General features: G+C 56.7%; 1 protein-coding gene across 1 annotated transcript in view; it reads left to right on the forward strand.

Annotated features, from left to right (window-relative positions):
• The window catches only part of LOC123253719 (relaxin receptor 1-like), a 40,644-nt gene that overhangs the window by 22,968 nt on the left and 3,036 nt on the right, over nt 1–14,640 (forward strand). Inside the window, exons 3-12 of the mRNA XM_044682869.1 lie at nt 1,609–1,834; nt 1,987–2,082; nt 2,295–2,366; nt 3,897–3,968; nt 4,281–4,352; nt 12,540–12,611; nt 12,911–12,982; nt 13,436–13,507; nt 13,843–13,914; nt 14,171–14,400. Coding sequence (XP_044538804.1) covers nt 1,609–1,834; nt 1,987–2,082; nt 2,295–2,366; nt 3,897–3,968; nt 4,281–4,352; nt 12,540–12,611; nt 12,911–12,982; nt 13,436–13,507; nt 13,843–13,914; nt 14,171–14,400 — 1,056 coding nt within the window. The remainder of the gene's footprint in view (nt 1–1,608; nt 1,835–1,986; nt 2,083–2,294; nt 2,367–3,896; nt 3,969–4,280; nt 4,353–12,539; nt 12,612–12,910; nt 12,983–13,435; nt 13,508–13,842; nt 13,915–14,170; nt 14,401–14,640) is intronic.

Raw genomic sequence — 14,640 nt, forward strand, 5'->3', positions numbered from 1 at the left:
CCCCCTCTCTCTCTCTCTCTCTCCCTCTCCCTCCCTCCCTCCCTCCCTCCCTCTCCTCTCCCCTCTCTAAAAACTCTAGAGAACTGATTCCAGAGTATCTTCCTCTGTGTTTTCTAGATCATGTTCATCCATTCCTCCATTCCACCTGACCTCATCTTCTTAAATGCCGTTCTCCCTTCCCCATGAGTGTCACCAAGACTCCAAGCGTGGTACTTTCACTATCGTTGCTGATGAGAAGGGATTTCTGTCCAATGCTTTTCACTATATCTTTGCTTTCATCCTTTTAGGTTCATTGACAAGTGCTTTGTGACGTGATTTAGTTGGGTTTCCTACTAAGCTTTCTGTAGGCTCATTTTCCTCTTCTTTGCTTTTCGCCATTTTGTCTTCTACTGTCACTGGTCTTCTGCTTTACTCTTGATGAGTAGGACAAGCCTTCACTGGCATGCTTTCTGTTCTTTTGGCTTTCTCACTTATTTGGCCTCAGGCAAACTTCCTTAAAGGGGGTAATAATCATTGTCAATATCTTTCCTTTTATCTGTTTCCCATTTTTTTCCCAATGAACAGCTTGTTCAAATGGAAGCCATTGCAATTGCTTATCATACTTCTCCTTATGGATTTCCACAGTCTGTACATAGAAAGGTGACTCTGACGTGACTCCCCCATCAATAATGAGTCATTCTCTGCTATAGCTAGCCGATAGGCTATTCAGGGCTCACCGCATCCAGCTTGTTTGTGCAGCTCCAAGTGTTCTGATTAATCAATGAGCTTTGGTATCTTTCGTTTCCAAATCCCGAGCCGGGTTTTCCAACCTTCCACATGCGTGCCTTTGCATTGAGCTCGCCAAGCATCAAGGGGGTATATATTGATTCGGTTTGGAGGACTTAGTCAAATTCTTCATCGATTTTTCTCCACTTACTCATCCTCTGCAACATATGTTGGAGCAAAAGGTACAATTATCTTCATTGTGTTCCTTTTCCTCAGCCTCATCATGAGTACTGCAGGATGAGATAACCAAAGGTCCTGAGAAATAAGTGGCCTCATTTCCTCTGGCCATTGAGTACCCAATGAAATCAAGTCCTTTGTTTATCCTCCTCTTGGAGGAGAACCTCTGAGGCATCCTTTCATTTGGTGGCATCTGCTTAATGTTGGGTGCAAATGTCAATATGGACATGCTTTGGTTCCTCCAGTAGTATTTCAGCTTGATGGCCCTCGAATAAAGATCCCCCAGTTGAGAGACTAAAAGTGAATGTTTTGTGTGGACCGTTGAGGCCTGTCCTTTTTAGCTTATCACCCTCCGATCGCCGGCCATTTTGTATTTCTGCTTTCACAGCATCTCTCGGCTGCCTCGCCTTCTCTCCACTCGCCTGGTCGGTCACCCCTCTGCTGAGGGCCCTCATCGTCTCTCTCCCGCTGTTCAGTAGCCTCCTGGCCAGTCCCCCTGCCTCAATCTCTCCTCCCTCTAGCCCCGTCTTACATTCAACTGGCAAAGTGATCTCCCTCGGCCCCAGGTCTGACTTTGTATGCTTGGTGCACTCCGGTGGCTCCCTGGCGCTCCCAGAACCAGCTCTGGAATCCTTTCCCAACCTGCTCCCTTCCTCTGTTTTCCAGTGTACTACATACCCCTCACCACTGCCTTCGTGTCCTCTACAGTTCAGGCCCACCGTGGCCTCCTGGCTGTTGCTCACAGCATTTCACTGGCTGCCCCGCCCCCGGAATGCTCTCCCTCCTCATCCCCACCGCTGGCTTCCTTCTTCAAGAAGCCTCTTCTGGTCCCCCTTGTTGCTGGTGTCCTCCCCGCCGAGTCCCTCCAATTCAGCCCGTCTGCAGCACATCCGTAGCTAGTCCTGTGCGCTAGACTGGGAGCTTCTTGAGGGCAGGGACTGGATTTGCATTCCTCATTATACAGGGCTGGGTACATAGTAGGTGCTTACCAAATGCTTAGTCCCTGAAGCGGAGAGCACCGTACCTGCCCTATGTGGGCTCCAGGGAGCAGGGGATTATTGTTGACTTGGGGCTGGAGACCTTAGAAGCAACTGAATTCAAATTCTCTTATACAGATGAGATGACTAAGGCAACAGGATGGTGAGTGACTTCCCCAAGGTCACACAGCTGATAAGTCACAGGGGCAGGATTTGAACTCAGGTCATCCGAGTCTAAATATAGTGCTTACTCTGCTGTACCAGCAGCGCTCAGGCTGCCTCTTTGAGCCTGGGCTGCTCTAGGGTCAGGGCGGTGGGGTGGACTGAAGCAGAAAGTCCCCAGAACGCTCCCAACCCTTTTCTTTTGTCCACCAGCTTCCTGCAGAACAACAATCTCCACTCCGTTGCCCCTGGGGCTTTTACTGGCTTATCCCAGCTAAGAAAGCTGTGAGTACCAGAACTCCTTGGCCCTTGGCAGGGGACAGTGAAATGGGGGGTGCGGGATGGCCAGGGGACTAGACCAAACCTGTAAGGAAGGCCTCTGTCCCTGGCTGGAAAGAGAGCGGCATAGGGGACAAGGGAGTCGGGGTTAGCAGATCAGGCCTGCCTCGCCTTTGGCTTGGAAGGAGGGGCCCAGGGGGACTGGACCGGGCCAGACTGAAAGAGTGGTTTGGAAATGGCGGCACCGTTGGGAGCCGGGAGCCAGGAGCCAAGAGAGACCCCCTGCTCTAGGGGATAATGGGAGCGTTCTCCCGGGGCACCACGATGGCCCTCTGCCATCGGCTTGGACCTTGGCCCTTCAGCTCTCTTTGTGAAGGCCAGGAGGAGGGGAGAAGGTGTGCTCAGCTCCCAAGTGGCCAAGAAGTCTCTTCCTCCCAGACACAAGGGTGATCTGACCATCCTCTTCTGCTAGTCTCATGATTCCCTGCTTTAGAGGGGCCCATCACATAGTAAGGGGAACGTGTACATGTGGGCACACGCACACGCACACGCTGCCTCCCTTCTTACCTGGTCCCTAAGCCCTTGGCCTGGTCTCGGTCCTTTTCCTGCCCAAAGGGGCCCTTTCGTGGGGCTGCCGGCCAGGGAGAAGGCTCTGTGGTCTACAGCTGGGGAAAGTTCTCTTTGGGAAGCCAACAGGACCAGCGACGTGGGCCCGAGCTGCGTGGCTACAGAAGGGCCCATTGAGTTCACCTAGTCTAGATATCTCCCATCATGCCCGAGAGCCCAGGAATGTCTTGCGTGGCCAGGCTCCCACAACTGGCAGAATCAGAGCTGGCCTTCCGGGCCCCAGGCTTTTCTTGCCACCACACGGTGCCCAGTCCTTGGACTTGGGTGGAAGCACTTGGGGAAAGTGATCTTTCCCTCCTTTCTAAAGAGGCCTTTTGCCCGTCCAGAGAAATCATTCCCCTAGCCAGGGAGACTTGCCTTGTGGCAAAGAAAAGCAGTTCAGTGCACTGACTGGCCCTGGCCCCTTGTGCCGCCCCCAACCTGCCTGCCAAGGCTCGGATGGGTCCTCCCAGGCTCCATGGGCGCCCAGCACTCTGTTAGGCCCATCTGCAGGGAGAAGGCGCCCTAACCAGGAGCCAGCAGATTCATTTGCATGTTGGGCTAAGGAAGAAGCTAGATGAGGCAGTTCTCTCTGAAGTCTCCTGAAGACATTGGGGAGGGGCATCCTTGGCCTGCTCTTCCCCCTTAGTGTGGACGACGAGGAGCTGGCTGCAGTTGGCTTTCCCCTAAAAGCTGACCCACTCTTGAGGAGACAACAGAGGGAGGTGGGGAAAGCCCTAGAATTAGGAATCTGGAGGAGACATCATCTTGGGCAAGTCCTTCCTCTCTGGGCCTTGAGGAGCTCTGAGGTCCATCCCAGCTCTGGCATAGGCAGCTCTCGCAGGGTCTTGGGGATGGTGGGAAGAGGGAGCAGTGGGTCCTGCCTGGGCCTTTGCCCCTAAGTGAGAGCCCATCTCTCCCCGGCTCCAGGTTCCTGAGTCACAATCGAATCCACTCCCTTCCTCCAAGACTCTTCCAGGACCTCTTCCAGCTGGAGTGGCTGTGAGTTACTGGGGAGTTCCCGGGGACTAAGCCCTGCAGGATGCTCAGGTGCCTGGGTTGGGCTTAGCTCTTGATGAGCCCAGCTGACCATGGTAGAAGGGAGGGTGAGCCAGTGCTCCATTTGGAATTTGCTGCCAGCGCCTGCCTGGGCCCTCTCTGAAACTTGGTGGTCCCCGGCACAGAGATGCCGGCCCCAGATCCTCCTGGGAAGGTGGGGAGAGGCACTGGTTAGGAACGGTGCTCCGTCCCCCTCTCTCCTTCTGCACCGGGCTGGAACCCTGGTACCTCCCTCTGACTTTTGTCTCTCTGCAGGATGCTGGACAACAACCAGATCACCGACTTGGCGCCCGATACTTTCCTGGGGCTGAAGTCCCTGTACTTTCTGTGAGTTCTAACGCGAGCCTCGCGAGGTGCTCCCTGCCGCCCACTTACCCTGGGGAGCACAGACAAGTGTGCGCGTGGACATGCGTGGGGGGGGGGGTGGCAGAGCCACGCCATAGAGGGGAGGGCTCAGCACACAACTGTTCATTCAGCAAGACCGAGCGCTCCAGCTTCCCCACCGCCCCTTGCTCTGTGTGCGGCACATTCATACATCTCTGTGTCTCTCTCCCCACCTGGCTCTCTGTGTGGACGTCCTCCGCTTATGGAGACGACTGTGTGGTTCCTGAAGACAGGCACAGTGTCTGGAAGGTCGTGCTTAAGTCATTCCTTCCCTCCCTGCTTCCTTCCTCCCCTCCTTCATCCCACAAAGCTCTTGTCATTTCTTCCGAGGCCCAGCATTCAGGGCTAAGAGGGAGCCAGCCAGGAACAGGGCAGCGTCCCTGACCACGAGGAGCTCCCAGTGTGTGAGGGGGCACGACAAATAACTGGGCTGCAAGGCACATGGTGATTCGCGCACAGAAAAACAGCACCAGGGGAACCGCTAAGGAAGGAGCTTGCCTCCTGCCCTGGGAGACCAGACATGGGTCTGCAGTGGGATGAAGCCGGTGCTTGAGCCGGGCCTTGAGGAGGAGCCGGAACCTGGCAGATGGCGACGGAGCTCTCATGTTTGGGGACTGAGGTGGTCTGGGGGGACCCGGGGTAAGTAGAGAAGACTGAAGGTGGCAGCTAGAAACCAGATCAAGGGAAGCCTCACGTGCCCACCGAAGGCGCTGGATACAGGGAACATGCTTGGTAAATACTTGAGTGAAAGAATATTCCGCGGAGGCTACCCATTCTTCACTGCGTCACACCATGGAACTGCTGCTGCCTCTTCCTGCACATCAGCCGTCCCATCCCTCATCCTACCCTGCCATTGTCTGCCATTGTGTGATACGGTCTCCCATGATCAATTGTCTTTCACTGTATGAAATCTGCTATTGTCTGTAACTGTCTGCCTGTCACTGTATGCTGCGCCATACCTAGGAGTTCTGACACCTGGGCAAGTTCAGGGGGTGTGTGTGTGTGGGGGGTGTCATTTCTGTCGAGCACGGCTAATGTGGGTCCGGGACAGAGGTCGAGGGAGTTCAGGAGGCCGGACCGGTGGGGAGCAGGGCCCGACTTGAAAGAAGGTGGCGAGCCAGCTCCTGAAGAGCTGGGGAGAAGAGGGAGGTAGAGCTGGCCATCCAGCGGCGACGGCAACAAGGATCTAGACAGAAAGAAGTGTGCTCTGAAGGAAGCCCAGTGCCGGCTGGGTAGTGGTGGAGAGGGAAGCTCCAAAAGGAGCAGCAGGCCCACAAGGAAGCCAACTCCTCCCCCTGGTCCTAGAGGGCAGGGGGACCGGAGAGAAGAAGGAACCAGCCTTGAAGGAGGCACCGAGAGAGAAAGGTAAGTTTTAGGGAGAACAGCAAGACTGAAGGTACGTCGGAGGCAGAGATGGAGGGTGAAGGGGTGCGTGCCACCCAGGGCAGAGCATTCTGGGGGCTGCAATGGAAAGGGACTAGGGAGGACTAGGGCTCAGCAGAGTAGGGGGCAGAGTTGGGGAGAGCTGGAGGGGTGGGGATGGCTTTTCAAAGGAGGTTCCAAATCGCAGGGATTAGAGGAGCAGGAAGTTGGCAGTTAAGCGAAACCAGCCCCAAGGCCTCTCCTGCCTCCACTGGGAAATAGGAAGGATCCTCATTATCAACAGTTTAGGGTGCAAGTCACACAAAGGCTTGATTTGGTCCATAGTTACAAACCAAGGCAGAGGGAAGCACTGCTTGGCAAGTGGCCTTCTGGGTATGAGTCATTTCCCACAGGTACCATGAGAACACAGCAAGTACACGGTCACGCTGGGTTCACGTGCCGCAACTGGCCTTAGAGACAATTTGCTGTGTTCCAGGGCAGAGGACAGACTTACTCATTTGCCGCTCCGTCCTTGGCCTCGGGGGCTCAGACCCAGGGGCTTCCATTAGTCCTTTGCTTGTCCTTTCCCAAGATCTAGGGTAAAAGCAGGCAAGATGCAGGGGTTAGACAAGATTGCCCACTCTGCTGAAACAAAGGCTCCTTCTCAAACAGAGGCACCGGTGCCAACTCCCCACCCCCCGGCCACCACGATATTGGGGGACGAGGCTCTGGGCAGGCCAGGGGAGCCTCCATCTCTCTCCTCAAGGTGCTTCACCACTAGCCCCCCCCCAGTGATTCCATGTGTCCCACACGCCATGGGCCTCCAGGCCAGCTGGGTGGCCTCGAGACTAGAGCTTGGCAACAAGAGGCCAGCCGAGAAACCGGCACAAAAGAAGGAAATGTGCCCCCAAATTCTGGCACCTGTGCTAGTTCCAGCTTTGATTATTTGGCATCTTACTGCCATGGCCCATCTGTCAGCTCTCCCTGAATGGCACAGATCCATAAGATCGGTGTCCTAAGTGACTCACTCAGTCGAATCCCCCTAATCTTATAGCAGAAGAAGACTCCAAGAGGCCAAGGGCAGAGTCGGGATTCAAACCCAGATCCTTAGACTCCAAATTCAGCCGTCTTCCCGCTGCCTTCCAGCGTGCATCAGCCACGGGCTGGGGCCCCCCCTTTGCCACTTTCTAGCTTGGGGTGTTCTTGCTGCCTTTGAATATTGACTATCTCCACTATATCGTCTTGTGGGTCTTGTAACCATCTACCATTGTGTGGCATTGTCCGACTCTCAAAAACTGAGAGCTGGCTGGGACCCCGAACCCAGAACCAGCCCAGTGAATGAGACCTGGCAAGGGCTTCTTGTCTGCTAAGGGCTGCATCATCGCCATCATCTCCATCCAGGCTGGCTGGCTGGCTGCTCTCATTGACTGGCCCCATCGTTCGCTGTCATTGTTTCCCTGTGTATAATAACTCCCCGTGGCTCCAACCCATTATTTGTCTGCTCTCATCTGCCTAACGCGAGCCCATGAGGGAACAGCCCAAGGTCACACGGCTCAGAAGTGACCGTCAGGATTTTCTATTCTGGTCGTCACTGTTGTTGCTATTAACAACGATGATCGATAGAGTGCTTTAAGTCTTCCAAAGTGGGCCACACGCACGATCTCGTTGGATCTCAGCAATGTGGAGAGGTAGGTGCCTTTCTCATCCCCCTTTTACGGTTGAGGTAACCGAGGTAGACAGAGGCCACGTGAACTGCCCAGGGGCCCGCCGCTGGTTAGGTGTCTGAGGCTGCATTTGAACTCCGCACTCTCTCTGCTGTGCCACAGGTCCCAGATTCTTAGTCCCCCAGGCCCGTTTGTCTGCCTGCGTCTTTGTCACTGTTTCAAGGGTTTCCTTCCTCCCTTCTTCTCTTTCCTGGCTGCCCCCAGGTCACTGAGCTCAGCATTGTGGAAAGCCATGAATAACAGCCTCAGTAGTGATCACGGCCTAACTCAGCTACTTCCCTGCTCAATAAACTCCGGTGGCTCCCTATTGCCCCTAAGAGGGAATATAAGGTTTTCTAGGCTTATTATAGTGTTGGGTGCAGTCAGTCTGGCCCTGCTCTTCATCATAATCAGTCCTCCATTTCCCACCTCTGTGACTTTGCACAGGCTGTGTGGCCCATATCCTTGCCTCTGGGCACTTTTCATCTGTTTCTCTCAGGGACTCCGTGTGCAGTCACCAGGTGTTAGTTAGTTCAGTGAGGATCTCCTGTGGGCCAGGCATCTGCCAGCTGAGGGAGGCTGGGGGGTGGGCATGCAAAGAAAGGTGCCAACTTCATCCCTGCCCTCAGGGAACTTCTGTTCTAATGGGGAAAACCAGGCTAGTGCTTGGGCACAAGTGTGAGGTTGGGGAGAGGAAGGCCTGGAGTTGGAGCTCCTGGATGGTGAGGGCTACTTTCTTTGGCTTTTCCATCCCCAGGAGAGAGACAGACAGACAGACAGACAAGAGACAGAGGGAAAGAGAGAGACAAAAACAAAGAAAGAGGGAGGAGACAGAGAGAGAGTGACACAGAGAGGAAAAGAGAGACAGAAACAGAGAGGGAGGGAGAGAAACAGAAAGAGACAGAGAAAGGGAGACACAAAAACAAGAGAGAGGGAGAGAAGCCTTTCCGTGAGGGCAGAGTGATGGTGGATTTTCTGTAGGCAGAGGTGAGATGAGCTCAGCAGGGCAGAGAGGGGACACCAGGTCTAAGCTAAGACCGTTGACACAGGAGGACAAGCAACGGGCCCTGGGCCATCCCATGTGCCCAGGCCTGAAGGCAAGCTGGGTCTCAAGATGCCACCGCCAGGGATTTGAGCTCGCTTTAGCTCGTAGCCAGTGGGGACAGGGGAATGGCTCCATTGGAACCAGAGATAAGTCCATCCCCTTGAACAAGCACCGATCCAGAACTCGGCATTACCAGGGCTGGGGGGCCAAAGGAAAAGCAGGCCCTGCCCTTTGGGAGTTGGCCCTCCACTGGAGGATGCAGTATTTATGCCGTGGAGGAGTCTAAGACAATCAGAGACCAGAGCCACAGAGAGCCCTGGCTGCCCCAAGGAGGCCGAGCCTTGAAGGAAATTCAGGATCCCAGCCCAGGTGGGCTCTGGCTTGGAGGGGGAAGGAGGCTAGCCCTGGAGGCCAGGTGGCAGGCCCTAAGGGTTCTGCCTAGGCTGGCGGAAGTAGGCGTGGAAAGCAGGAGAGAGAGCTATGGAGGACATGTGGGCCTTCTGGCTGACTAAAAGGCCAAAGTTTGGGGTGTGTTAACCTTTTCGCCCCTTTGCTTGGCCAGCAGGAGTCAGTGAAGGTGCAGGAGAGAAGTCAGGGCTGGACTTGGAGATCCAGGAAGCTGCAGCCACCAGAAGGAAAGAATGCAGCCTGTGGGGGGACCCAGGAGATCCTGGAAGGAGAGAGAGCAGCCACTGATGAAGGACTAGGGGAAGGGTCAGACACGCCAGGGGACAAGAGAGTCCCCTGAGGGAGGGAAGGAGGGAAAGAGGCTCTCTGCAGCTGGCAGCACTCAGAGCCAGAGTGGAGGGGAGATCTGGGAGTGCCTGAGGGAGGAGGGCTGCCCCATCCTGGGCTGGGGAAACAGCGGGGAGGGCGAAGGGGCCAAGGAGCCAGCCTTACCCAGGAAAACAAGTGAAGGTGGCCACCCTGCGACCCTTCAAGGGTTCTTCTCTGACAGGAAGTGAGTGCCAGGGCAGAAAAGGGGGGAGTCAGCAGCACAGCTGCTTCTGGATTAGGCCGAAGCCAGGAGGGAGGGGGCAGAAGACAGGTGACAAGGGCCGAGGAACCAGGGTAAGGGAAGGCAGGGGCCAAAGGAACAGAGGCAGGAGGAAGGCAAGATATGCCCATCGTCCTCCTCCTCGCATTTGCCCGGCTCTTTTCAAGTCTGCTAAATGCTTGTACGAAGATCTCATTTCATCCTCACGACTTCCCTTGGAGGGAATATTATGCTCATCCCTGTTTTACAGTGGAGGGAACAGAGGCAGACAGGTGAGGTGACTTGCTCAGGCTCACACAGCTGGTAAATGCCTAGGGCTGGATTTGAACTCAGGTCTTCCTGCCTCCAGGCCCAGCATTCTACCCACTGTGGCGGCCCCTAATTGAGAGGAGCAATCCTTGGTAGACCAAGGCCCCAGAGGAGGTGGAAGGCGTTATATCCAGGCCTGAGGTGGGAGGACGACCTCCTCCTTCTGAGTGACGGCTGTCTGGGAATGGAGGATGAAGATGGAGGTGTTTTAAAGTGTGGGAATGGGAGGGTCTCGTGAGGGATTTCCCATTGGATGGCCCCAACGTGTAAGAAGAAGAGTCCCTATTTGGGCAGTGCTCCAAGGTTCATGAAGCACCGCACACGCACACGCACACGCACACGCACACGCACACGCACACACTCCGCCTCCAGCAGCAGCAGCAGCAGCAGCGGTGGCGGCAGACCTGTGGGCCGGGCCCCTCCATGTCTTCTTAGCTCCCTTTTTATTGAGAGGAAGCAGATTCAAAGACACGGAAAGGACTTATCCAGGGCCACAGAGTTCATCAACATCAATGGCAGAGGAGGGAGGTCCCTCCTGACTCCCCGAGGCGAGAGGGGCAGTTGCTGAGAGAGAAGGCCATAGGACAGCCTTCTTCCTGGCCCACTTCCCTCCTCTGGTCATGTTGCCCTCCTGTGTCCCTGTTTCCACTGGACGTTGGTGCATTTAGTGCAAATGCTGACTGATGGAAAGAACTGGGCCTGGCTTTTGGCTGTCCCTGGGGACAGGGACCAGCCCTTCCTTTTCTCGACCCCCCCCCCAGGCCTGCCTAGCGCATAGTAGGGGCTCAGCGCAGGCCTTCTGCCAGGTCCCTCCTCAACAACTGGCTTAGCTAGATGCCCGCCCCACAGGCCTCGGGGCAGCCAGTCACAGGTGCCAGGGAAGCTGGGCTCAGTAGGAGCTGAGGCGGCCAGAAGGGGTGCAGTCTGGGCCAGGAGAGCGCCCCTGGCCCTTCGCCTTCTCGCCCCTCCCCAGCAGAAAGAGTCCAGGCGGCGCGGGGAAGCCCCCTCCTCCCATCTCTTCTGCTCGGGCTTCAGGCCCAGAACGAGCCATCAGCACCCGCAGCCTTCCCCACCTTGCCACTATGGCAATTCCTGGCTACTGGACAGGCGGGGTCCGGTGTGGGGAGCCCGTTGAAAGTGAGCATAAACACCAGCAAGCACTGAGGATAAGGCTCAGGCACCAACCTGGGAGGAAGCCGATGCAGGGAAGAACGCCAGGCTCAGAGCTCGTGCTAGTTTCCACCCCCCCCCCCGCCCCCGGCCCCCCCCACTCTCAGGGGCAGTCCCCGCTGGAAGGACGCTTCCTAGCTGGGTGACCCTGGACATGTCACTTAACTACCTCCCACTGCCTAGCCCTTACCTCTCTTCTGTCTTGGAGCCAACACTTTGGTGTCGATTGATTCTAAGCCAGAAGGGAAGGGTTTAAAAAAAGCAAAACGAAGACCTGGTTTGGAACCTGAGATGTTCTCTCTGAGCACCCTGGGGACCTTACTTTACAGGAGGGAGCCTCTGCTGCTTGCCACCCTCCACCTGTGCCTCTAGTTCCAAGCTTCCTTCCAGGTCGGGATGCCCAGAGGGCACCAGAGGTGTGGCTTCCCCCCACCCCACCCTCCTCAGACCCCCTGGCAGTGGAGCCTGTATTGGGCATCTGCATTAAAGAGCTGGGGTGGTTTCCCTGAGCTGCAGGGGATCGTGCCCCACTCCTGCCAGGCCCCCAAGGTGAGGAGAACAGGCCCACTGCCCTGGCCTCTTTCCGCGACCTGTGCAGGGCGACCCCTGGAGGCCTTCCACATGGAAACAGGTCCCCGTCCTCGCCCTCCGCCAAGTACTCGGCCCACCAGATGGCCCTTCTTTGCCTGTGTCCTGGGGCCTTTCCCTCTGCCAGTGCAGCCTCTGGCCCTCACTCAAGGCCTCCCTTTCTTTCCTCTGCATCCCCTGGCAGGTTGAGCTCAGTAGAACATGGACCGGCACTCCTATTGGGTGGACAAGGACTTTTAGAGAGGCATAGGGACTCGCTTACAGCCATACACCGTTTGTAGCAAAACCAGGCTCCCAAGCTCCTGACCTCCCCTCCAGCCTCCCAAGCCCTCCTAGCCAATGCTTGGGCTTGAGAACCTCCCTGAAGTAGATGCCTGCTCCGATAACACAGATTGCACCTCATCCATCCCTTCTCACCCCCGAGCCTTCCCAGAAATCCTTTCCAGGGGCTCAACCTTCCCCCGGGTCTCCTGGCATGGGCACATGGAGAAAAGGAGCCCCCCACTTGGGACTCTGCCCCTCGGGCCGCCTCCCTGTGCCCGTCCTCCCATCACTTCTGTGTTCACAGCTGGCCTTAGCTCAAAGTGGGCAGGGGCCGTGACTCCTCCCCTTTCCATGTCCCCGACCCTTCCTTCCTGAGCACAGTTCTTGGCATACAGGGAGTGCTCCATGGGTGCTCCATGGCTGGCTGGCTGGCCTGGAGTGGGGTGGGCACAATGGAAGAAAACACTCACCAACTAACTGCAGCCAGAGGACCCAGGGTGAGGGAGAAGCCCTGTTGGCATGGCCTGGGCCAGGAACCAGAGGGCAGGTAAGTGGACACAGGATGAGCGGCCCGGTTGGCCCATGAAAGCGAGGGCTCGGCACCATCCAGCACCTGCCTCTCCCTGTGGCCACATCATCTCTTGGCTGCCAATTCGCCGAGCTCTGAGCTCTCTCTGCTTCCCTCCTTCCAGAGTCCTTCGGGGTAACTTGATCAAAGCGATTCAGGAAGGGACCTTTGCCAATCTGCCTCAACTGGTAGAACTGTGAGTGTTAATCCATTCCCGGGCCCAGGCCCTGCTCACAGGTCCACACTGACACAGGCTGGGGGTGGGGGGAGCCCTCCCTAACTCACGCCACATTCCAAGGTGTCATGGGAGGACGGAGACCCGATGAACATCCAAGTTGGAAGAGGCCTTCTAGGGACAGAGAATGTCAGGGCGGGGAGACAACGTGAGAGTCGCAAGGGGCGCCACAACAGGCCATGTCAGAGCGGGAGTCACCTGACACGCCCCACCCCCAAAGTTTGACTCGCTCCCACTGGAGCCGATTTCTCTCCCTGCAGAGACATCTCCAACAACCTCCTGATGGAAGCGCCTCCATCCATGTACCAGGGCCTCCAGGACCTCCAGATGCTGTGAGTGGGCCTGCTGCTTCCATTCTTCAGGGCTGAGACACTGCCCTCCCAAGGGGACCCAGGCCTCGCCCCTGCTAAATGCTGTAGTGCACCATAATTGGCCCAAAGCTGCAACCTCTGGGGCTTGGGGGGTGAGGGATGAGAGGCTTGTGGGGGGAAAGCCAGCCTTGGTCTTGGGGCGTCCAGACTGGCAACTAAGCTGGCGACCAAATGGAGTGGTTTCCCTTGGGCTCCCTCTTGTTATAGAGCAGTTATAGAGGTGACGTCCTCCCTGGCAATGAGGCAGGCGGGGCAAGGATTGGTAACCACGTTACAGTGAGGAAACTGAGGCTGGGAAGCCAAGAGAGTCCCCAGCATCTTCCCACTCTCAGCCCATGGCAGCCAGGTTGGGCATGGGGAGGGCCAGGAACAAGTCCCAGCACAGCCCTGGCCCTCTCTCCTCTCTGCTCACAGGAACATCTCTGCCAACCCTCTGAAAGAGCTCCCTGTGGACCACTTTGACAGTCTCCCCTATCTGCAGTCACTGTGAGTGTGGAGGCCTGCTGGCTTCAGTTATGGGGGAAGGGCCATGTGAAGAGCACCCCAAAGTCCTGGCATTTAGAGTGGGAGGCCCAACCCTGTGGTCTTCCACAGGAGGAAACTGAGGCCCAGGGATGCCAAGTGACTCCCCCTAGGTCACACACTTCAGCCCCCATTGCCATGTCCCCAGCTCCGAGATTCTTCACTGAGCTATGCTATGGCACCTCTCAGAGGCAAGCTTTATGCTGAGCAGCCAAGGTTTCTGAAGGCCTGGCCTAGGATGGGGGGGGGGGGGAGGCTGCTCTCTCCTCCTCCTCCATTTCCTCCTCCTCTCACTTCAGGAGCATGGAGGGCATGGAGATCTCCAACATTGAGAACCGAATGTTCCAGAAGCTGACCAACCTGTCCTACGTGTGAGGGCTCGAGAGCCGAGGGGTGCTCGGGCAGGGTGGGAAGGAGGGGTCCCAATTCAGCCCTTGCCCAAGCCCCATTCTCGACGGGTGAAAGAGTGGGTGGCAGGGTGGTGGAGAGCGGGAGCCTTCACTAGAGTACACCCCCGCCCTGAATTCGCTTCCAGTGAGCCCCTCCACACACAGCACGGAGCCTGGGGAGATGGGGGAGGAGGCTCAGCTGGGCAGTGACGTCCTCACCCTCTGCCCCTCCGCACAGTTACTTCGACCACTTCCAGTACTGTAGCTACGTTCCCCACGTGCGCAGCTGCCAGCCCAACACGGACGGCATCTCTTCCCTGGAGAACCTCCTGGCCAATCTGATCCTTCGGATCTTTGTCTGGGTCATCGCCTGCGCCACCTGCTTGGGCAACCTGTTTGTGGTGTGCATGCGCTCCCTCATTGTGCCCGAGAACTTCCAGCACGCCATGGCCATCAAATGCCTGTGCTGTGAGTCCAAGCAGGGGGATGCTTGTGGACCTCTGATGGCCCCCGAGACATGGGTGGGAGCTAGAGGGGCTGGCTGTCTCTGCTGAGACCAGGCTCTGGCAGGGGAGCCAGGCATCTGCCTGTTTCCTGCCCCCTGTCTGCAGCTAGACCAAGCCAAGGAAGGAGGGAGGGAGGGAGGGAGGGAAGGAAGGAAGGAAGAAAGGAAGGAAGGAAGGAAGGAAGGAAGGAAGAAAGGAAGGA

Source organism: Gracilinanus agilis, chromosome X, assembly GCF_016433145.1.
Source record: "Gracilinanus agilis isolate LMUSP501 chromosome X, AgileGrace, whole genome shotgun sequence".
NCBI lineage: Eukaryota > Metazoa > Chordata > Mammalia > Didelphimorphia > Didelphidae > Gracilinanus > Gracilinanus agilis.